Consider the following 24,092-nt stretch of genomic DNA (forward strand, 5'->3'; position numbering starts at 1 on the left):
ACAAGAAATAATATTTCTAGTCTTCCCTGGTGGTGCAGTGGTTAAGAATCCCCCTGCCAGTGAAGGGGACATGGGCTCGAGCCCTGGTCCGGGAGGATCCCACGTGCCGTGGAGCAACTAAGCTCGTGCACCACAACTAGTGAGCCTGCACTCTAGAGCCCACAAGCCACAACTACTGAAGCCCGCACACCTAGAGCCCGTGCTCCACAACAAGAGAAGCCACTGCAGTGAGAAGCCCGTGCACCACAAGGAAGAGTAGCCCCTACTCGCCGCAACTAGAGAAAGCCCATGCGCGTCAACGAAGACCCAATGCAACCAAAAATAAATAAATAAATAAACAAATTTAAAAAACAGTAATATTTCTGGTTATGTTTTTTCTCTTTAATGAGACAATTCTTTCAGGCATCATCATCGATATCAATGATGCCAATTCTACCCATATTATTCATAATAATTATAACAAAAATACTATTTAGTTTACATTTGCTGAGCTGTGTGTCAGGCAATGTGAGGTGCCAGATGTTGCAATGAACATTTTTGTGCACTTTATCTCATTTAATCCTTACAATCACACCATAAGAATGATATCATTTTGGGTATTTTACAGGTAAGAAAAATGAAGTTTAGCAAAGTTAGCTAATTTTTCACAAGGTCAGAGCTAATAAGTAGTAGAGTTTTTTTTTTCAATCCAGGCTGTCTGATTTCAAAACTATGTTCTGAACTGTTATACTATCTTACTTTACTTGTCAATTAGCAATGCAAGCATTTCATGAATAATAAGACTATATCCTCTTGTTTGTGAATTTTTAATTTTAAATATATCCCCCACAGTGTTCACCAAAATTCATATACTCTTCTATTCAAATTCATATTCATAGTCTTTTCTATTCTATTCCATTCCAAGCAGTTTTGCTTCAATTCTCTTTCCTATTTACTTGAAATTCTCAGAATACACAAACACATTATTCATCGATGATTTGGCATATGTTATCCTCCTTTTCTTTTCTGGTTTTTTTTCCTCTTCTCTTTAGGACAAGTATCTACTTATCTTTCTCACCCATTTCGTACCAAGAGCTTCACCTCTGATCTCATAAACCCTTGTAAACACTCATTTATAGTCACTTGTTAGATGCATTACCTTCAGAATCTTCCCAACTAGATTCAGAATTGGGATGCAGCAGGGGACAAGTATTACTTGAAATTCATATATTATTTCCAGAATCAAACATCCACATAAGTGGCTATTGAATAATAAAATTAAATTGGCATGTGTTGCTGCTGGTAACACTATGTTAATAACTACAAAGGCAGAGAAACCATCAGAGACAGGATAAGGAAGAGAGCAGACCTCCAATTACTTCCTGGATGTAGATGTTAAACCATCCTGAGGAGAATGGAATTCCATTTGGTGTAAGACCATGAAAGAATTACAAGACAGCAGTGAATATCAAGCCACAAAAGCCCCTTTTTACATTGTCTTCAGTCCTATATTTATCACAGTATTACAATACAAGGGAAGAGGTAGGAAATCTACCTCCCCCTGGTTTCTGTCCTTCATGTGGATCTTTATAAGACGACAGAGGAAACTAGGATAAGAGCGGTCCAAGGAGGAGGAGCAATAAGGGCAGTAAAATACATAAGGAAAATCTTAGAAGAACAGTGGTGTCTTTAGGCAGAAGAACTTAGTGGAATTATGGCTGTTAGGTTCTGGACAATTAAAGAGAGAGAAGACATTTACAAGGAAGGCTAAATAAAATAATTGATTTAAATAAAACATAGCAATGACCTAACTCCCAAATCAAACTGCAACTTGAATTATTTAAGGGAAAGTAAGAATAAGCAGCAGAGTCTGTTTTATATTAACTGTTTACAACAACTCCTGTCATGGAGTCCAAGATACAGATATATTTTCCCAAGTTCTCAACTAGCCCCTTATTTCTTTATGACTTAAATGCCTGCCCTCCCATGTGAGAGACATCTGAATGAGAGATGTGAAATAATTTAAATACACCAGTGCAATGAATATAAACGTTTTTATTAGGCAGAGACCAGATGCTCAAAACTCTTCTTTATTTTTCTATATCCAGGTTTTGGGCTATGAGGACAAAAAGGTCTTTCCTGGAAATCAGGAAAGGGGGCTTAGTGGTAATTGTGGGCCAGGGCGTTGGCCACACCAGGCTCCACCTTCTGATAGGCAACCTGTAACTCCGCGGTGAATTCATTTTTAAGGTTCTCAGCCAGCACAACCACCAGCACGTTGCCAAGGAGCTGTGTGGAAGAGTCAAGAAACAAGGGCATGGTTATAGAGGGACCCAGCTTAGACACAGCATATTTCAGTCTCATCACAAACTGTGCCCCTATAATATAATATAATTATGACATTCATCATGAGATGTGTGGTTTTATCATTTGTTTCAAAAATTACTTTTCAGTGAGAGCTCTTTTGTACATGCTCTAGTGTTCAATTTTAATTCACCAAGTAGACCATTTCAGCAATCTAATCTATATGTTTCTGGGTAAAGCAGTTATTATTTACTCTTCCCTTCCAGATACACAATATCTTAGTTACCACAGTTTTGGCATTCTTCCAAAAATAATAAAGTAAAATAAAATATAACAAAATAAATTAAATAAATACAATTAAATAAAACAAAAATGCTCCATGAACAGCAGAACTCATAGAAACAGAGGTCATACAAACAGAATAGTTTAAGAATAGTATGGTTTAACTCATTTAAAAAGAAAAAAAGTCATATTTCTGTCTATTAAAAAAAATCAGTATAACCGTAACTTTGATAAAGGAGTTATATTCTAATTATTACAGAACAGTTAACGTCTCAGTTGACAACTTCCTTATTAATATTTACTCTATTGGGCCCAGATTTTCATTCAGAATTAGCTTTGCTTACCTCATAAGTGGGCTATGGTACTGACCTATCAAGAGCAAAGGGACAGTCTCTCCCAAGTTAAATTTGGAACTGTTCATCTTTAGAGGTAGAATCGTGGCTTCAGTCTGGAAACAGTTTACAAATATGTAAGGCATTAAATCCTAAATCCAAACATTCAGGGCCCTTCTCTGAGGCTCAAGAGATGGATAATCTAGAATATTATGCTGAATTCCCTTGACATTAAATTAGTTTATTTTAAAATGATTATGGAACGTAATGCACACTATTTGTTACTTCCCTTTCTCTCTCATCGCCACCCTTCTCCCCTCCCTTTCCGTCTCTCTCTGACTCTCTGGCTCCGGCTCTCTCTCTTTGCCTCCTCTCGTTTTCCATCTCTCTTTCTTCCACACACATACCTCATCTTCATGAACACATACTGAACATAGTCTATAAAGCAACATGGTAGCAGGAAATAGAAATTACCATTGGGTAAATCATCACATAAAATTGAAATCAAATGCTAAGGAATTAATTTTACTCCTAGACTTTTACAGAAGCTCCACTTTAACAAGGAATGAAAGCATATAAAAAGCTGCCAGAGTCTCCTTCCATCCCTTGACTTCCTCACTCCCGATGTGGAGACACCAACACCTAGTATATAGTAATCGTTTGAAATTGATCCAAGTCTTATCCCAGTGATGTTCTCCTGAATTCTCCAGTATTGGAGATTTTCAGGCCCAACTTCTTGTCTAGATTCATTGGCCAGTTTCAGAGGTGAAGGAACAAAAGAGAGTGTAGTAAGTCTTTATATATTTTTTATTTTTTATGACCATTTAGAGGGAAGAATGGTACTTTGTTTCCTCATTTCCAGATTGTGAAACCCACAGCCTCTCTTACCCTCTTTCTAATCCTTTGGAAATCTCTTTGTCTCCTAATGTCTGATTCTTATGACGACTTTTCTGTGCTCAAGAGTGTGAAAGGAAACTTCCTAGAATCCTCCTGAGGCTCCTCTGCTTCTGGGATGTAACCAGGTGGTTCTTAAACATACTGTTGGGATGAAAAGCGTTCTCAGTGCCTACTGTGTGCAATGACCTGAGAAGAAACAAATAAATACTTAAAAAATCTTCTGCCTTCAGTTGATTCACAGTATAGTGGTGAAACAGTAAACTGTAATGCATTGTCTATAACCTGGCAGTGAAACAGAATTATTATAAGAACACTTTTTATAGATGGAAGCAACATGTTCTGTTTCAGGTAGTCAAGTAAGTCTAAAATTAATCAACAGGAACATGATATAGATTTAAAGAAATGCATATAAGTTAGAAGGTTCTCAAAATCCTTCTAATGTTACATTTGACAAAAATAATGCTCATAGATACTTTATTACCTATGATGACAGAGCAACTGTCTGATGAGCGGTTTATTTTCCTATATGCTTCCTCAGTGGTTTACTTTCTTTGTGCATTAACATAAAGAAACTCTATGCAATGGTCTATTGTTTGGATTGTCCTCTATTCCCAGGAGTTCTAAGACAAGAAATAATTATTCATTCATTGATTATTTCATTTAATAAGTATACATTTACTGACTATGGAGGACCTACTACAAAAGGCACAGTAGTCACGTAGGATAGTACAAAATACGCATAAATGCTTATACAGAATGGAGGGTGAGTGTGCTTGATAGGAAGAAAAGTGAAAAGTGGGTAAAGGTAGGGGCAGGGTTTGGAAGGATTTCCTTAGGCAATACTGGAAAGTTCATTGAGACCAGGGTCAAAAGATATGTGAGCAGGTGGTATGTGATCACTGAACTTTAACTCAAAAGGGAGAGTAGGGTTAATTTTGAGGTCTTTTCGGGCAAGTGAGAGAGGGAGGTTATGTCTTAGAACAGGAACATCTGATGTAGTATAGCATTGCTGCCTACAGCATGGAAGCAAGAGAAGTAGGATAAAAGGAGACATAACAGTACTTTGAGCAATAATTATGTGTCTGTTTGAGCACATTATTTTTTGAGTAATTACTGGAAATGAATCAGAGCATTAACCTGAACTTTCTGTCTTAGGTTTGAGGTCCCCCATAGAGCCCCTGTAATGCCGGTATCCTCTCTATATTTCAAATCTTCTTGACAGTTTTTACGCCTTAAGATAGAAGTTTCATCCATTACTGACTGTGTATGGCCCCCTTCCTTTTCTCATTTCCCTTAACCACTTTGTATAAGACACAAAGGCACCCTATCTGTAGACCTTCAGGGACTTTCCCATATCCTTAGGGAATAAAATGAGTAAAAGGAATCAGGAAATTGTGCTGAAAGTTCTTTATTAGGCAGAAGCCATACCCTTGAGGATAGACATTATTTCCTCATGTTCAGAAAATATAATCAAGGGAAATATGGTCTTCCAATGGTCACCAAGAAATAGGCCAGGATCTCAATGGTACTTGTGGGCCAAGGCGTTAGCCACACCGGCCACCACCTTCTGATAGGCAGCCTGAACCTCCGGGGTGAATTCCTTGCCAAAATGACGAGCCAGCACAACCACCAGCACGTTGCCTAGGAGCTGTGTGGAAGAGATAAAAAGCAAGAGCATGGTTAGTAGAGGGATCCAGCTTAGAGTATTTAAGTCTCATCCCAAACTGTGTCCCTAGGGTATAAGCAGAAAGGTAGCTGAAGTGTCAGTGTTATTACTTATGTGAATCCATCCATATCAGCCTGAATTTATATTTAGAAATGTTTCTCTCTTTCTGCCTTAATCCAGAATGTGTTTTCATTTTTATTCTTTAGAACCATTTCACGAAGCAATACAACATTTTATCCTCCTTCCTTCAAAAGGAAGAGATAAGAGAAAAATATTAACTTTTTTTTTTTTTTTTTTTTTTTGCGGTACGCGGGCCTCTCACTGTTGTGGCCTCTCCCGTTGCGGAGCACAGGCTCCGGACGCGCAGGCTCAGTGGCCACGGCTCACGGGCCCAGCCGCTCCGCAGCATGTGGAATCTTCCCGGATCGGGGCACGAACCTGTGTCCCCTGCATCGGCAGGCGGACTCTCAACCACCGCGCCACCAGGGAAGCCCTAGATTAACATTTTTGGATAAAAAAAGAAAGTCTTTTTTAAAATTTAGACACCCTAAATAAAGTGTGATTTATAAAGGAGAAGGCATTGCAGAGAACAAAACAGAGGAGAACAAGAATGAAAAAGAGGAGGTGATGGTTGTGAGCAAACAGGGTAAAATAAACTAAAATTAAAAAATGGTCCCGGGAGTCCATAGTGCCTTAAGCAGAATACTTCTCTTCCATTCTAAACTGCATCCTGCCATTGAGCCCTCTCCCCATGACACGAGCTTGACCACAAAAAAGAAGAAGATGGAGAACAATGAGGGTCCAAGAGACTCACCCTGAAGTTCTCAGGATCCACGTGCAGCTTGTCACAGTGCAGCTCACTGAGCGCAGCAAACGTTCCCTTGAGGTCGTCGAGATGCTTGAGGCCGTCACTAAAGGAGCCTAGCACCTTCTTGCCATGTTTCTTCACATTAGGGTTTTTCATAACAGCATCAGCAGTGGACAGGTCCCCAAAGGCCTCAAAGAACCTCTGAGTCCAGGGGTAGACAACCAGCAGCCTAAGGGGTGAAAACAGCAAAAGGACAGAGGGAGTCAGCACCTGTCAGGATCTCAGGGGATTGCTCTGTCTCCACGTGCCCAGCTGCCATTCACTCTCCTTAAGCGTGCCTGTCAGCTGGATACGTACCTGCCCAGGGCCTCACCACCAACTTCCTCCACGTTCACCTTGGCCCATAGGGCAGTGACGGCAGACTTCTCCTCACCAGTCAGATGCACCATGGTGTCTGTTCGTGTAGTTGCTAGTGAACACGGTTGTGTCAGAAGCAAGTGTAAGCAGCCTCTGGCCTTGCTCTTCCTTTTATGCCCAGCCCTGCTTCCTGCCCTCTCTGCTTTTCTGAGCAGATTGGCCCATGCTGGGGTGTGGTTCAACAGGGTGAGGCTTGAATGATGACAACCAATGATGACAACCATACATCTCCTTGGCATTCCTGTCACTGACTCCAGGCCTTCAGCCCTCTCTCTGGGTATCTCCAGGTCCCACTCATTCCAGCAATACAAATTGCTACTAAAATCATCATCCTTGGCAAATTCACTTGTACAATTTTTAGAATCACAGTGTAGTAATCTCTTAGAGTCTGCCTCCTCTATTTTCTTAGTACACAACTGAAGAATCTGAGGTCCAGAATGTGGAAGGGATTTGCCCACTGTGATTCCACTTAAGACTCTATGGATGGATCATATCCTGTGCCTTCAGAATATGCAAAACTATTACAAGGACAGCAAGGATAAAACCTCTGCCCTAGTTCTAAGTATGTATCTCTTTTCCTCTCTTCATTGGGATTAAATCCTTCTGGTAAGAAAACAAATATTCATTCATTCATCTACTCATTCATTTTTTTCTTAATTTATGACCAAATAAATAATGATAGAAAAATAGAAATATGAATCGAGAGGTCCTGTGAGATAGTTCCTCTGTTAGGGTTTGGGAATCCATAGATGAAAACAGAGATCTCTCAGTGTAGTAAGAAACACAAATAAGTAAAAAATTGATCACATCTCCAAGGTTTTAGCTACCCTGAGGGAAGCAATGTTTTCAAAGTCTAAGCAGAGGCATATAACTTGTTTCTTCCTGGACTGACCTGGGAAAGGGTCTGGGAGAACAGAGAAGCTTCTCCATAATTTAAAAGGAGGGGTAAAAATGTGGAAAGGCATTCTAACCTGGGTTCAGATTATTTCTTTTCCTCCCCTAGGCCACTAAGAATGCTGTGTTTATAACAATTTCTCTTATTTAAATTCATCACTCATAATTCTATTTTCTCTCTGTAATTTTGTTTCTTTGCTCCTTCTTTTACTAAAATTCATTCCTCTATATGTACAGCTTTTCCAATATTCCTTCTCCCTCTTTTTTCTCCATGTAATAAATCCTGTTAACTTCTTAGGCAGGAAAACCTTCTCTATAAGTATAGAGTTCTGCTTCTTACTATTAAAAAATTCAATGGAAAAAGCAAAAGCAGCAAGCATTTCTGAGCTCAGCATAAGATCTCAAGTGCCCCTATTAGTTATGTTCCCTACTTTTCCTCATCTCTACCTTCTGCATCTTGCCTGCTTCCTGAATTCTCATTTCCTTTCAGTAAGGAAAGGGCCATACGATTTTTACTCACCATGTTTCTCCTACCTTAGACTCTCCTGATTCGGGCACCTTGATGTCTAGAATCACCTTTCTCTCCTCTGTGTCATCATTGGCAACACATGTTTAACAAAAATCTCTCATCCTTTCAGTTCTAAGGCTCTGAAACTCCAACTAAAATAACTTTTAGGTGAGCTAGGAGAAAAGGACGTCTCTATTTCTCATTGTTCCAAAGAAATGCATAAAATTCCCACTTTCATTGCTCCATTTTCCAAAATATTTTCTCCATCATTGTTAGATAAATAAAGATTCCTCAACCCTTTCACCTCTCCCAAGCCCCATCGAGCACTTGTGAACAAATTCACTCTGACTATTCTCAGACATGTAAGAAAATCTTGGTTCTTGTTTTGCTATCTGGAGGTTAGGGCAGAATTATATGCCCAAAAAAAGATTATAGGGGGGCTTCCCTGGTGGCGCAGTTGTTGAGAGTCCGCCTGCTGATGCAGGGGACACGGGTTCGTGCCCCAGTCCGGGAGAATCCCACATGCCGCGGAGCGGCTGGGCCCGTGAGCCATGGCCACTGAGCCTGCGCGTCCAGAGCCTGTGCTCTGCAACGGGAGAGGCCACAACAGTGAGAGGCCCGTGTACCGCAAAAAAAAAAAAAAAAAAAAAAGATTATAGGGGTAAAAAAGATAGAATTTAAACATTTTCAATTTATATTCATTCTTTTCTAAAACATTGAAGCAAAGAGGATCTTACTATTGTTCTATCCTTGGGAAAAAAATTTTACATGTTGACTTCTGGGGAAAGACATCTTTCAAATGTTTTAAATGTTAAAAACAAAAACAACCAAAAAAACCAACCCCACATTTGGTTTGACCTTTAGGTTTTGAGTTTCATTTTATTCAATTGAAACCTCTATTAGCTTTATCATTGTTTTACATTTGTACTCTTTTCAAGACCCTATTTCAGACTCCTGATATCAGAGGTCAGGCATATGTACGTGAAAGGACCACTTCTGGGGAAGTTTGGACATATCTTTTCAGGAAACCTGTGTCATGGAAAACTCATGGAACTTACTAAATAATAGTATAGAACATGTCTATATTATCCTGTAAAGAGCCAAATTGTCAAGGCTACAATTTTGCCGTCTTGACTGACAGAAATAGCACCTACTTAAAGACTTCCCCTACCATTTCCTGTTTTCAGAAGTGGTTTCCCTAAATTCTTTTGATTTTAATTTAATTAATTAATTTTAATTGAAGTATAGTTGATCTACACTATTATATTAGTTTCAGGTGTACAGCATAGTAATTTATTTAGTACTTTTATAGATTATACTCCATTAAAAGCTATTACAAGATAATAGCTATAATTCCAGTGCTATACAATATATCATTGTTGCTTATCTATTTTATACATGGTAGTTTGTACCTCTTAATTCCCTACCCCTATCCTGACCCTCCCCTCTCATCTCTTCCCACTGCTAACCAATAGTTTGCTCTCTATATCTGTGAGTCTCTTTTTCTTTATTTATATGAATTTGTTTGTTTTGTTTTTCAGATTCCACATAAAAGTGACAACATGCAGTATTTGCCTCTCTCTGTCTGACTTATTTAACCAAGCATAATACCCTCCAGGTCAATCCATGTTGTTCTTATGGCTGAGTAATATTCCGTTGTATACATACACACCTAAATTCTTCAATTGTGTCTTCTTTCTTTTTTTTTTTAACATCTTTATTGGAGTTGTGTCTTCTTTCTTATGCCTTCCTCTGCCGTGGATGGCCTATGAGCCACTCTTTTGTGTGGACAACTGTGGCAGCCAGCACCATCCAAGTCTCAGGGCAAGAGTTGCTGCTTTGTTTCACTGTTGCTACTTGGTATGATTAAAGAGTTAAACAGGTTTCTCCTTCTATTATCATAACCCTGCAGGGACAAGGCTTCAAGTTGTAATAAGGCATCAAAAGCTCAGACATACCAGGCAAATATAAGGAAGAGTGAATTGTGTGATAAATGGTGTATGTTCAGAGCCTCAAGCTCAAATCCAAGTCAGCACTCAAAGGTTCTGGAACACTTCTCAGGCCCACTGACACCTTCATCATTGTGAGCTAATTTGTAGTCTGTGAAGGGATCCACAGCATGTCTGCTCTACTTTGATTCCAGCCGCAGTGAGCACTAAACACACACGTGCATGTCCCCCTGCCCCCCTCCACACACACACACATGCTACAAGTCCCCGAGAGAGAGTTTTTTTATTTTTCTTTTTCCTTTACTCTAGTCGGTCAAGTTTAACTAATTCCAAATGTTCTATACCAGATGGGCCTAGTCTGAATATAATTAAGATGATGATTATTAATTTCTTCAAGAGAATCATGACATTTATCCACAGATGTGTGGTTTTATCATCTGTTTCAAAAACTACTTTTCAGTTAGAACTCTTTTGTACGTGCTCTAGTGTTCAATTTTAATTCCCCAAGTAGACCATTTCAGCAATCTAATCTATATGTTTCTGGGTAAAGCAGTTATTACTCCTCTCCCAGATACACAATATCTTAGTTACCACAGTTTTGGCATTCTTGCAAAAATAATAAAGTAAAATAAAATATAACAACATAAATTGAAACTAAATTAAATAAATACGATTAAATAAAATGAAAATGCTCCATGAAGAGCAGAACTCATAGAAACAGAGGTCATACACACAGAATAGTTTAAGAACAGTATGGATTAACTCATTTAAAAAGAAAAAAAGTCATATTTCTGTCTATAAAACAATAAATTCAGTATAACCATAACTTTGATAAAGGAATTATATTCTAATTATTACAGAAGAGTTAATGTCTCAGTTAGTAACTTCCTTATTAATATTTCCTCTATTGGGCCCAGATTTTCATTCAGAATTAGCTTTGCTTACCTCATAAGTGGGTTATGGTACTGACATTTCAAGAGCAAAGGGACAGTCTCTCCCAAGTTAAATTTGGAACTGTTCATCTTTAGAGGCAGAATCGTGGCTTCAGTCTGGAAACAGTTTACAAATATGTAAGACATTAAATCCTAAAGCCAAACCTTCAGGGCGCTTCTCTGAGGCTCCAGAGATGGAAAATCTAGAATATTATGCTGAATTCCCTTGACATTAAATTAGTTTATTTTAAAATGGTTATGGAACGTAATGCAGAGTATTAGGTACTTCCCCTTCTCTCTCACCGCCTTCCTTCTCCCCTCCCTTTCCCTCTCTCTCTGACTCTCTGGCTCTGGCTCTCTCTCTTTGCCTCCTCTCGTTTTCCATCTCTCTTTCTTCCACACACATACCCCATCTTCATGAACACATACTGAACATAGTCTATAAAGCAACACGGTAGCAGGAAATAGAAATAACCATTCGGTAAATTATCACATAAAATTGAAATCAAATGCTAAGGAATTAATTTTACTCCTAGACTTTTACAGAAGCTCCACTTTAACAAGGAATGAAAGCATAAAAAGCTGCCAGAGTCTCCTTCCATCCCTTGACTTCCTCACTCCCGATGTGGAGACAGCAACACCTAGTATATAGTAATCATTTGAAATTGATCCAAGTCTTATCCCAGTGATGTTCTCTTGAATTCTCCAGTATTGGAGATTTTCAGGCCCAACTTCTTGTCTAGATTCACTGACCAGTTTCAGAGGTGAAGGAACAAAAGAGAGTGTAGTAAGTCTTTATATATATATATTTTATGACCATTTAGAGGGAAGAATGGTACTTTGTTTCCTCATTTCCAGATTGTGAAACCCAGAGCCTCTCTTACCCTCTTTCTAATCCTTTGGAAATCTCTTTGTCTCCTAATGTCTGATTCTTATGATGACTTTTCTGTGCTCAGGAGTGTGAAAGGAAACTTCCTAGAATCCTCCTGAGGCTCCTCTGCTTCTGGGATGTAACCAGGTGGTTCTTAAACATACTGTTGGGATGAAAAGCGTTCTCAGTGTCTACTGTGTGCAATGACCTGAGAAGAAACAAATAAATACCTAAAAAATCTTCTGCCTTCAGTTGATTCACAGTATAGTGGTGAAACAGTAAACTGTAATGCATTGTCTATAACCTGGTAGTGAAACAGAATTATTATAAAAACACTTTTTATAGATGGAAGCAACATGTTCTGTTTCAGGTAGTCAAGTAAGTCTAAAATTAATCAACAGGAACATGATATAGATTTAAAGAAATGCATATAAGTTAGAAGGTTCTCGAAATCCTTCTAATGTTACATTTGGCAAAAATAATGCTCATAGATACTTTATTACCTATGATGACACAGCAAATATCTGATGAGCGGTTTATTTTCCTATATGCTTCCTCAGTGGTTTACTTTCTTTGTGCATTAACATAAAGAAACTCTATGCAATGGTCTATTGTTTGGATTGTCCTCTATTCCCAGGAGTTCTAAGACAAGAAATAATTACTCATTCATTGATTATTTCATTTAATATGTATACATTTACTGTCTATGGAGGACCTACTATAAAAGGCACAGTAGTCACGTGGGATATTACAAAATATGCAGGAATGCTTATACAGCATGGAGGGTGAGTGTGCTTGATAGGAAGAAAAGTGAAAAGTGGGTGAAGGTGGGGGTGGTGGTATGGAAAGATTTCCTTAGGCAATACTGGAAAGTTCATTGAGACCAGGGTCAAAAAATATGTAAGCAGGTGGTATGTGAACACTGAACTTTACCTCAAAAGGGTGGGTAGGGTTAATTTTGAGGTCTGTTGGGGCAAGTGAGAGAGGGAGGTTATGCCTTAGAACAGGAATATCTGATGTAATATAGCATTGCTGCCTACAGCATGCAAGCAAGAGAAGTAGGAAAAAAGGAGACACAACAGTACTTTGAGCAATCATTATGTCTCTGCTTGAGCACATTATTTTTTGAGTAATTACTGGAAATGGATTAGAACATTAACCTGAAGTTTCTGTCTTAGGTTTGAGGTCTCCCATAGAGCCCCTGTAATGCCAGTATCCTCTCTATATTTCAAATCTTCTTGACAGTTATTACTCCTTAAGATAGAAGTTTCATCCATTATTGACTGTGTATGGCCCCCTTCCTTTTCTCATTTCCCTTGACTTCTTTGTATGAGACACAAAGGCACCCTATCTGTAGACCTTCAGGGACTTTCCCATATCCTTAGGGGAAAAAAATGAGTAAAAGGAATCAGGAAATTGTGCTGAAAGTTCTTTATTAGGCAGAAGCCATACCCTTGAGGTTAAACATTATTTCCCCATGTTCAGAAAATAGAATCTAGGGAAATATGGTCTTCCAATGGTCACCAAGAAATAGGCCAGGATCTCAATGGTACTTGTGGGCCAAGGCGTTAGCCACACCGGCCACCACCTTCTGATAGGCAGCCTGAACCTCCGGGGTGAATTCCTTGCCAAAATGACGAGCCAGCACAACCACCAGCACGTTGCCTAGGAGCTGTGTGGAAGAGATAAAAAGCAAGAGCATGGTTAGTAGAGGGATCCAGCTTAGAGTATTTAAGTCTCATCCCAAACTGTGTCCCTAGGGTATAAGCAGAAAGGTAGCTGAAGTGTCAGTGTTATTACTTATGTGAATCCATCCATATCAGCCTGAATTTATATTTAGAAATGTTTCTCTCTTTCTGTCTTAATCCAGAATGTGTTTTCATTTTTATTCTTTAGAACCATTTCAAGAAGCAATACAACATTTTATCCTCCTTCCTTCTAAAGGAAGAGATAAGAGGAAATTATTAGCTAGCATTTTTTAAGTGGATAAAAAAAGAAAGTCTTTTTTTTTTAAATTAGGCACTCTAAATATAGTGTGATTTAAAAAGGAGAAGACATTGCAGAGAACAAAACAGAGGAGAACAAGAATGAAAAAGAGGAGGTGATGGTTGTGAGCAAACAGGGTAAAATAAACTAAAATTAAAAAATGGTCCCGGGAGTCCATAGTGCCTTAAGCAGAATACTTCTCTTCCATTCTAAACTGCATCCTGCCATTGAGCCCTCTCCCCATGACACGAGCTTGACCACAAAAAAGAAGAAGAAGGAGACCATTAAGGGTCCCATAGACTCACCTTGAAGTTCTCAGGATCCACGTGCAGCTTGTCACAGTGCAGCTCACTGAGCGCAGCAAACGTTCCCTTGAGGTCGTCGAGATGCTTGAGGCCGTCACTAAAGGAGCCTAGCACCTTCTTGCCATGTTTCTTCACATTAGGGTTTTTCATAACAGCATCAGCAGTGGACAGGTCCCCAAAGGCCTCAAAGAACCTCTGAGTCCAGGGGTAGACAACCAGCAGCCTAAGGGGTGAAAACAGCAAAAGGACAGAGGGAGTCAGCACCTGTCAGGATCTCAGGGGATTGCTCTGTCTCCACGTGCCCAGCTGCCATTCACTCTCCTTAAGCGTGCCTGTCAGCTGGATACGTACCTGCCCAGGGCCTCACCACCAACTTCCTCCACGTTCACCTTGGCCCATAGGGCAGCGACGGCAGACTTCTCCTCGCCAGTCAGATGCACCATGGTGTCTGTTCGTGTAGTTGCTAGTGAACACGGTTGTGTCAGAAGCAAGTGCAAGCAGCCTCTGGCCTTGCTCTTCCTTTTATGCCCAGCCCTGCCTCCTGCCATCCCTGCTTCTGTGACAAGATTGGCCCATGCTGGGGTGTGGTTGCACAGGGTGAGGCTTGAATGATGAGAGCCATACATCTCCATAGCATTCCTGCACTGACTCCAGGCCTTCAGCCCTCTCTCTGGGTATCTCCAGGTCCCACTCATTCCAGCAATACAAATTGCTACTAAAATCATCATCCTTGGCAAATTTACTTGTACAATTTTTAGAATCACAGTGTAGTAATCTCTTAGAGACTGCCTCCTCTATTTTCTTAGTACACAACTGAAGAATCTGAGGTCCAGAATGTGGAAGAGATTTGCCCACTGTGATTCCACTTAAGACTCTATGGATGGATCATATCCTGTGCCTTCAGAATATGCAAAACTATTACAAGGACAGCAAGGATAAAACCTCTGCCCTAGTTCTAAGTATGTATCTCATTTCTTCTCTTGATTGGGATTAAATCCTTCTGGTAAGAAAACAAATATTCATTCATTCATTCATCTACTCATTCATTTTTTTCTTAATTTATGACCAAATAAATAATGATAGAAAAATAGAAATATGAATCGAGAGGTCCTGTGAGATAGTTCCTCTGTTAGGGTTTGGGAATCCATAGATGAAAACAGAGATCTCTCAGTGTAGTAAGAAACACAAATAAGTAAAAAATTGATCACATCTCCAAGGTTTTAGTTACCCTGAGGGAAGCAATGTTTTCAAAGACTAAACAGAGGCATATAACTTGTTTCTTCCTGGACTGACCTGGGAAAGGGTCTGGGAGAACAGAGAAACTTCTCCATGATTTAAAAGGAGGGGTAAAAATGTGGAAAGGCATTCTAACCTTGGTTCAGATTATTTCTTTTCCTCCCCTAGGCCACTAAGAATGCTGTGTTTATAACAATTTCTCTTATTTAAATTCATCACTCATAATTCTATTTTCTCTCTATATTTTTGTTTGTTTGCTCCTTCTTTTACTAAAATTCATTCCTCTATATGTACAGCTTTTCCAATATTCCTTCTCCCTCTTTTTTCTCCATGTAATAAATCCTGTTAACTTCTTAGGCAGGAAAACCTTCTCTATAAGTATAGAGCTCTGCTTCTTACTATTAAAAAATTCAATGAAAAAAGCAAAAGCAGCAAGCATTTCTGAGCTCAGCATAAGATCTCAAGTGCCCCTATTAGTTATGTTCCCGACTTTTCCTCATCTCTACCTTCTGCATCTTGCCTGCTTCCTGAATTCTCATTTCCTTTCAGTGAGTAAAGTGCAAGACAATTTTTACTCACCATGTTTCTCCTACTTTAGGATCTCCTGATTCGGGCACCTTGATGTCTAGAATCACCTTTCTCTCCTCTGTGTCATCATTGGCAACACATGTTTAACAAAAATCTCTCATCCTTTCAGCTCTAAGGCTCTGAAACTCCAACTAAAATAATTTTTTGGTGAACTAGGAGAAAAGGATGTCTCTATTTCTCATTGTTCCAAAGAAATACATAAAATTCCCACTTTCATTGATCCATTTTCCAAAATATTTTCTCCATCATTGCTAGATAAAGATTCCTCAACCCTTTATCTGTCTTAAGCCCCATCAAGCACTTGTGAACAAATTCACTCTGACTATTCTCAGACATGTAAGAAAATCTTGGTTCTTGTTTTGCTATCTGGAGGTTAGGGCAGACTTATATGCCCAAAAAAGATTATAGGGGTAAAAATGATAGAATTTAATCATTTTCAGTTTATATTCATTCTTTTCTAAAACATTGAAGCAAAGAGGATCTTACTATTGTTCTATCCTTGGGAAAAAAATTTTACATGTTGACTTCTGGGGAAAGACATCTTTCAAATGTTTTAAATGTTAAAAACAAAAACAACCAAAAAAACCAACCCCACATTTGGTTTGACCTTTAGGTTTTGAGTTTCATTTTATTCAATTGAAACCTCTATTAGCTTTATCATTGTTTTACATTTGTACTCTTTTCAAGACCCTATTTCAGACTCCTGATATCAGAGGTCAGGCATATGTACGTGAAAGGACCACTTCTGGGGAAGTTTGGACATATCTTTTCAGGAAACCTGTGTCATAGAAAACTCATGGAACTTACTAAATAATAGTATAGAACATGTCTATATTATCCTGTAAAGAGCCAAATTGTCAAGGCTACAATTTTGCCGTCTTGACTGACAGAAATAGCACCTACTTAAAGACTTCCCCTACCATTTCCTGTTTTCAGAGGTGGTTTCCCTAAATTCTTTTGATTTTAATTTTAATTTAATTAATTAATTTTAATTGAAGTATAGTTGATCTACACTATTATATTAGTTTCAGGTGTACAGCATAGTAATTTATTTAGTACTTTTATAGATTATACTCCATTAAAAGCTATTACAAGATAATAGCTATAATTCCAGTGCTATACAATATATCATTGTTGCTTATCTATTTTATACATGGTAGTTTGTACCTCTTAATTCCCTACCCCTATCCTGACCCTCCCCTCTCATCTCTTCCCACTGCTAACCAATAGTTTGCTCTCTATATCTGTGAGTCTCTTTTTCTTTATTTATATGAATTTGTTTGTTTTGTTTTTCAGATTCCACATAAAAGTGACAACATGCAGTATTTGCCTCTCTCTGTCTGACTTATTTAACCAAGCATAATACCCTCCAGGTCAATCCATGTTGTTCTTATGGCTGGGTAATATTCCGTTGTATACATATACACCTAACTTCTTCAATTGTGTCTTCTTTTTTTTTTTTTTAACTTCTTTATTGGAGTTGTGTCTTCTTTCTTATGCCTTCCTCTGCCGTGGATGGCCTATGAGCCACTTTTTTTGTGTGGACAACTGTGGCAGCCAGCACCATCCAAGTCTCAGGGCAAGAGTTGCTGCTTTGTTTCACTGTTGCTACTTGGTATGATTAAAGAGTTAAACAGGTTTCTCCTTCTATTATCATAACCCTGCAGGGACAAGGCTTCAAGTTGTAATAAGGCATCAAAAGCTCAGACATACCAGGCAAATATAAGGAAGAGTGAATTGTGTGATAAATGGTGTATGTTCAGAGCCTCAAGCTCAAATCCAAGTCAGCACTCAAAGGTTCTGGAACACTTCTCAGGCCCACTGACACCTTCATCATTGTGAGCTAATTTGTAGTCTGTGAAGGGATCCACAGCATGTCTGCTCTACTTTGATTCCAGCCGCAGTGAGCACTAAACACACACGTGCATGTCCCCCTGCCCCCCTCCACACACACACACATGCTACAAGTCCCCGAGAGAGAGTTTTTTTATTTTTCTTTTTCCTTTACTCTAGTCGGTCAAGTTTAACTAATTCCAAATGTTCTATACCAGATGGGCCTAGTCTGAATATAATTAAGAGGATGATTATTAACTTTCTTCAAGAGAATCATGTCATTTATCCAGAGATGTGTGGTTTTATCATCTGTTTCAAAAATTACTTTTCATTTAGAACTCTTTTGTACATGCTCTAGTGTTCAATTTTAATTCCCCAAGTAGACCATTTCAGCAATCTAATCTATATGTTTCTGGGTAAAGCAGTTATTATTTACTCCTCTCCCAGATACACAATATCTTACTTACTACAGTTTTGGCATTCTTGCAAAAATAATAAAGCAAAATAAAATATAACAAAATAAATTGAAACTAAATTAAATAAATACAATTAAATAAAAGAAAAATGCTCCATGAAGAGCAGAATTCATAGAAACAGAGGTCATACACACAGAATAGTTTAAGAACAGTATGGATTAACTCATTTAAAAAGAAAAAAAGTCATATTTCTGTCTATAAAACAATAAATTCAGTATAACCATAACTTTGATAAAGGAATTATATTCTAATTATTACAGAAGAGTTAATGTCTCAGTTAGTAACATCCTTAATAATATTTCCTCTATTGGGCTCAGATTTTCATTCAGAATTAGCTTTGCTTACCTCATAAGTGGGCTATGGTACTGACATATCAAGAGCAAAGGGACAGTCTCTCCCAAGTTAAATTTGGAACTGTTCATCTTTAGAGGTAGAATCGTGGCTTCAGTCTGGAAACAGTTTACAAATATGTAAGGCATTAAATCCTAAATCCAAACCTTCAGGGCCCTTCTCTGAGGCTCAAGAGATGGATAATCTAGAATATTATGCTGAATTCCCTTGACATTAAATTATTTTAAAATGATTATGGAACGTAATGCACACTATTTGTTACTTCCCTTTCTCTCTCATCGCCACCCTTCTCCCCTCCCTTTCCGTCTCTCTCTGACTCTCTGGCTCCGGCTCTCTCTCTTTGCCTCCTCTCGTTTTCCATCTCTCTTTCTTCCACACACATACCTCATCTTCATGAACACATACTGAACATAGTCTATAAAGCAACATGGTAGCAGGAAATAGAAATTACCATTGGGTAAATCATCACATAAAATTGAAATCAAATGCTAAGGAATTAATTTTACTCCTAGACTTTTACAGAAGCTCCACTTTAACAAGGAATGAAAGCATATAAAAAGCTGCCAGAGTCTCCTTCCATCCCTTGACTTCCTCACTCCCGATGTGGAGACACCAACACCTAGTATATAGTAATCGTTTGAAATTGATCCAAGTCTTATCCCAGTGATGTTCTCCTGAATTCTCCAGTATTGGAGATTTTCAGGCCCAACTTCTTGTCTAGATTCATTGGCCAGTTTCAGAGGTGAAGGAACAAAAGAGAGTGTAGTAAGTCTTTATATATTTTTTATTTTTTATGACCATTTAGAGGGAAGAATGGTACTTTGTTTCCTCATTTCCAGATTGTGAAACCCACAGCCTCTCTTACCCTCTTTCTAATCCTTTGGAAATCTCTTTGTCTCCTAATGTCTGATTCTTATGACGACTTTTCTGTGCTCAAGAGTGTGAAAGGAAACTTCCTAGAATCCTCCTGAGGCTTCTCTGCTTCTGGGATGTAACCAGGTGGTTCTTAAACATACTGTTGGGATGAAAAGCGTTCTCAGTGCCTACTGTGTGCAATGACCTGAGAAGAAACAAATAAATACTTAAAAAATCTTCTGCCTTCAGTTGATTCACAGTATAGTGGTGAAACAGTAAACTGTAATGCATTGTCTATAACCTGGCAGTGAAACAGAATTATTATAAGAACACTTTTTATAGATGGAAGCAACATGTTCTGTTTCAGGTAGTCAAGTAAGTCTAAAATTAATCAACAGGAACATGATATAGATTTAAAGAAATGCATATAAGTTAGAAGGTTCTCAAAATCCTTCTAATGTTACATTTGACAAAAATAATGCTCATAGATACTTTATTACCTATGATGACAGAGCAACTGTCTGATGAGCGGTTTATTTTCCTATATGCTTCCTCAGTGGTTTACTTTCTTTGTGCATTAACATAAAGAAACTCTATGCAATGGTCTATTGTTTGGATTGTCCTCTATTCCCAGGAGTTCTAAGACAAGAAATAATTATTCATTCATTGATTATTTCATTTAATAAGTATACATTTACTGACTATGGAGGACCTACTACAAAAGGCACAGTAGTCACGTAGGATAGTACAAAATACGCATAAATGCTTATACAGAATGGAGGGTGAGTGTGCTTGATAGGAAGAAAAGTGAAAAGTGGGTAAAGGTAGGGGCAGGGTTTGGAAGGATTTCCTTAAGCAATACTGGAAAGTTCATTGAGACCAGGGTCAAAAGATATGTAAGCAGGTGATATGTGAGCTATGAACTTTGCCTCAAAAGGGAGGGTAGGGTTAATTTTGAGGTCTTTTGCGGCAAGTGAGTGAGTGAGGTTATGCCTTAGAACAGGAACATCTGATGTAGTATAGCATTGCTGCCTACAGCATGCAAGCAAGAGAAGTAGGAAAAAAGGAGACACAACAGTACTTTGAGCAATCATTATGTCTCTGCTTGAGCACATTATTTTTTGAGTAATTACTGGAAATGGATCAGAACATTAACCTGAAGTTTCTGTCTTAGGTTTGAGGTCCCCCATAGAGCCCCTGTAATGCCGGTATCCTCTCTATATTTCAAATCTTCTTGACAGTTTTTACGCCTTAAGATAAAAGTTTCATCCATTATTGACTGTGTATGGCCCCCTGCATTTTCTCATTTCCCTTAACCTCTTTGTATGAGACACAAAGGCACCCTATCTGTAGACCTTCAGGGACTTTCCCATATCCTTAGGGGAAAAAATGAGTAAAAGGAATCAGGAAATTGTGCTGAAAGTTCTTTATTAGGCAGAAGCCATACCCTTGAGGATAGACATTATTTCCCCATGTTCAGAAAATAGAATCTAGGGAAATATGGTCTTCCAATGGTCACCAAGAAATAGGCCAGGATCTCAATGGTACTTGTGGGCCAAGGCGTTAGCCACACCGGCCACCACCTTCTGATAGGCAGCCTGAACCTCCGGGGTGAATTCCTTGCCAAAGTGATGAGCCAGCACAACCACCAGCACGTTGCCTAGGAGCTGTGTGGAAGAGATAAAAAGCAAGAGCATGGTTAGTAGAGGGATCCAGCTTAGAGTATTTAAGTCTCATCCCAAACTGTGTCCCTAGGGTATAAGCAGAAAGGTAGCTGAAGTGTCGGTGTTGCTACTTATGTGAATCCATCCATATCAGCCTGAATTTATATTTAGAAATGTTTCTCTCTTTCTGCCTTAATCCAGAACGTTTTCATTTTTATTCTTTAGAACCATTTCAAGAAGCAATACAACATTTTATCCTCCTTCCTTCAAAAGGAAGAGATAAGAGGAAAATATTAGATTAACATTTTTTAAAGTGGATAACAAGGAAAGTCTTTTTTTAAAGTTAGACAGTGAAAATAAAGTGTGATTAAAAAAGGAGAAAGCATTGCAGAGAACAAACAGAGGAGAACAAGAATGAATAAGATGAGGTGATGGTTGTGAGCAAACAGGGTAAAATAAACTAAAATAAACAAAATGGTCCCGAGGAGTCCATAGTGCCGTAAGCAGAATACCTCTCTTCCATTCTAAACTGCATCCTGCCATTGAGCCCTCTCCCCATGACACGAGCTTGACCACAAAAAAGAAGAAGATGGAGAACAATGAGGGTCCAATAGACTCACCCCGAAGTTCCCAGGATCCACGTGCAGCTTGTCACAGTGCAGCTCACTGAGCGCAGCAAACGTACCCTTGAGGTCGTCGAGATGCTTGAGGCCGTCACTAAAGGAGCCTAGCACCTTCTTGCCATGTTTCTTCACATTAGGGTTTTTCATAACAGCATCAGCAGTGGACAGGTCCCCAAAGGCCTCAAAGAACCTCTGAGTCCAGGGGTAGACAACCAGCAGCCTAAGGGGTGAAAACAGCAAAAGGACAGAGGGAGTCAGCACCTGTCAGGATCTCAGGGGATTGCTCTGTCTCCACGTGCCCAGCTGCCATTCACTCTCCTTAAGCGTGCCTGTCAGCTGGATATGTACCTGCCCAGGGCCTCACCACCAACTTCCTCCACATTCACCTTGGCCCATAGGGCAGCGACGGCAGACTTCTCCTCACCAGTCAGATGCACCATGGTGTCTGTTTGTGTATTTGTTAGTTGTGTCAGAAGCTAGTGTAAGCAGCCCCTAGCCCTGCTCTTCCTTGTAAGCCCCACCCAGCTTCCTGCCCTCCCTGCTTCTGAGAGCAGGTTGGCCCAGGGCACAACACAAGTTCATTGGTTTGGGGGAATGTGAGATGCACTCTTGTTCCTCAGTTCCCTTCATCTGTGATTGTCTGGTCCAGCGTGTCGGACTCAGAAACCCTGCTCTCCCTGAACTTACCTCCCAGCTTCATTTCCTTCATCAGTAGCTTCTACAAATATACTGCCAGTCTCTATGCATAAATGTTTTAGTCAACATTGTGGAATGTATCTTACAGTTTAACCCATCCAACTCTTTCAATTCATACATAAGAAAACTAAAACCTAGAAAGTAAAAATTTTATCAAGTTGACTCTATATGGAGCTTCACTTTGTTTCTAGATATGTTTATAAGTTGTTGGAGTGGATAAATATTTTTCTATAGATTTAACTTTCTTTCTCCTTTGTATAATACTTTGGGTCACAAAATTCTTTCCTTTCCCATCCCTTCATTGAAATAAATGTCCATTAAGTGAAAGAAAAATAATAAATATTGTCTCTCTACCACCTACTGAAATAGGTTTGGGGAGCATGGATTATAATGGGAACAATTTAATGAGAAATAAAGAAAAATATCTGATACCTATTGCATAAGTACTTGCATAAGTACAACTTCCTAAATGGGAGAGGCCACAACAGTGAGAGGCCCGTGTATCGCAAAAAAAAAAAAAAAAACAGGGCACAGAGGAATAGATCATAATGCATCATATAAACCACTACCACTACCTTTTCAAAAATGACAGACAATGCACTTTTTTTTTTTTTTTTTGTGGTACGTGGGCCTCTCACTGCTGTGGCCTCTCCCGTTGCGGAGCACAGGCTCTGGACACGCAGGCTCAGCGGCCATAGCTCACGGGCCCAGCCGCTCCATGGCATGTGGGATCTTCCCAGACCGGGGCACGAACCCGTGTCCTCTGCATTGGCAGGCAGACTCTCAACCACTGTGCCACCAGGGAAGCCCCAGACAATGCACTTTACAAATATCTCCTTGAAACCTTGGAATGTATTTGTGGGGTAGGGGTAATTATCCCATTTACAAACAAGGAAATTAATTCTGAAAAATGTTAACTAAATGTTTCAAGCCAACGGGGCAATAATTTGACATTGTCTGTTAATCCCAAAGCCCTGGCTTTTCACTTTATGCCAGGGATTTCAGTACAGAAATTTGAAGTGATTTTTACAAAGGTGGCTATGCCCATTGCCAGCTCTAAGTAAGAGACATCTAGGTTTTTTCTTCTTCTGTCAATAGATTTCCTCTTTGCATTCACTAGACAGGGAACCCGGTTATCACCCATGACTTCTCCACTCTCTATTTCGCTATGTTTCAAGTCCTGCAGCATCTTTGCCACAGTGGTCCTTTATTTGATTTTTTTCTTAGTTCCACCGCTCCTGTCAAGTTTAATCTTTTACCTATCACTTCATTTTACTCACAGCAAATTCCTATGCCCAGATTCAGGGTAGATTCTGCCTTGTCAAATCTATGCCCACATATGGATCAATTTCCCTAAAATACCCTTTCATTGTGTCACTCTGGTGTGCAAGAAACCTCACTGGTAATTTTGTTTGCAACAATAGCTTCTTTTACTTCTTTTTCTGGTCTCTCTAGCAGATTCTCTAATTTTATACCACCCCACTGTTTTTAATGGGCCAGTTTCTCCTCTGTCAATTAGACTTGGCATGCTGATTCTTGAATTTGTCATTTTCCCTAATAAATGGACTTTATCTCTACCAATAGAATTAGAAATGTGTTTCAGGTCACAGAGCTACCAGGTGATGATAGATTCAAACCAA

At 39.1% G+C, this 24,092-nt stretch overlaps 4 protein-coding genes across 4 annotated transcripts in view; all 4 read right to left on the reverse strand.

Moving 5' to 3' along the window:
• Positions 1 to 24,092, reverse strand: part of LOC132494182 (olfactory receptor 51F2-like) — a 97,027-nt gene that overhangs the window by 35,146 nt on the left and 37,789 nt on the right.
• LOC132492996 (hemoglobin subunit beta) lies at positions 5,314 to 6,717 on the reverse strand. Its single transcript, XM_060102997.1, has 3 exons — positions 6,626 to 6,717; positions 6,275 to 6,497; positions 5,314 to 5,442 (listed from the first exon to the last, which is right to left on the reverse strand). Exons 1-3 carry the CDS (start codon positions 6,715 to 6,717, stop codon positions 5,314 to 5,316), a joined length of 444 nt encoding a protein of 147 aa, XP_059958980.1.
• On the reverse strand, positions 13,383 to 14,573 carry LOC132492997 (hemoglobin subunit beta-like). Its single transcript, XM_060102998.1, has 3 exons — positions 14,482 to 14,573; positions 14,131 to 14,353; positions 13,383 to 13,511 (listed from the first exon to the last, which is right to left on the reverse strand). The coding sequence occupies exons 1-3, from the start codon at positions 14,571 to 14,573 to the stop codon at positions 13,383 to 13,385; spliced, it is 444 nt and encodes a 147-aa protein (XP_059958981.1).
• Positions 21,008 to 22,196, reverse strand: LOC132492993 (hemoglobin subunit beta-like). The gene is made up of 3 exons (XM_060102979.1): positions 22,105 to 22,196; positions 21,754 to 21,976; positions 21,008 to 21,136 (listed from the first exon to the last, which is right to left on the reverse strand). Exons 1-3 carry the CDS (start codon positions 22,194 to 22,196, stop codon positions 21,008 to 21,010), a joined length of 444 nt encoding a protein of 147 aa, XP_059958962.1.

This window comes from Mesoplodon densirostris, chromosome 7, assembly GCF_025265405.1.
Source record: "Mesoplodon densirostris isolate mMesDen1 chromosome 7, mMesDen1 primary haplotype, whole genome shotgun sequence".
NCBI lineage: Eukaryota > Metazoa > Chordata > Mammalia > Artiodactyla > Ziphiidae > Mesoplodon > Mesoplodon densirostris.

What these genes read in the sequence shown, in the direction of transcription:
- LOC132492996 (XM_060102997.1), bottom strand. Translation starts at nt 6,717, where the DNA reads ATGGTGCATCTGACTGGTGAGGAGAAGTCTGCCGTCACTGCCCTATGG. An exon ending in GGTGGTGAGGCCCTGGGCAG is followed by an intron (nt 6,498 to 6,625) that starts GTACGTATCCAG and finishes TTCACCCCTTAG; the next exon opens with GCTGCTGGTTGTCTACCCCT. An exon ending in TGGATCCTGAGAACTTCAGG is followed by an intron (nt 5,443 to 6,274) that starts GTGAGTCTCTTG and finishes TCTTCCACACAG; the next exon opens with CTCCTAGGCAACGTGCTGGT.
- LOC132492993 (XM_060102979.1), bottom strand. Translation starts at nt 22,196, where the DNA reads ATGGTGCATCTGACTGGTGAGGAGAAGTCTGCCGTCGCTGCCCTATGG. An exon ending in GGTGGTGAGGCCCTGGGCAG is followed by an intron (nt 21,977 to 22,104) that starts GTACATATCCAG and finishes TTCACCCCTTAG; the next exon opens with GCTGCTGGTTGTCTACCCCT. An exon ending in TGGATCCTGGGAACTTCGGG is followed by an intron (nt 21,137 to 21,753) that starts GTGAGTCTATTG and finishes TCTTCCACACAG; the next exon opens with CTCCTAGGCAACGTGCTGGT.
- LOC132492997 (XM_060102998.1), bottom strand. Translation starts at nt 14,573, where the DNA reads ATGGTGCATCTGACTGGCGAGGAGAAGTCTGCCGTCGCTGCCCTATGG. An exon ending in GGTGGTGAGGCCCTGGGCAG is followed by an intron (nt 14,354 to 14,481) that starts GTACGTATCCAG and finishes TTCACCCCTTAG; the next exon opens with GCTGCTGGTTGTCTACCCCT. An exon ending in TGGATCCTGAGAACTTCAAG is followed by an intron (nt 13,512 to 14,130) that starts GTGAGTCTATGG and finishes TCTTCCACACAG; the next exon opens with CTCCTAGGCAACGTGCTGGT.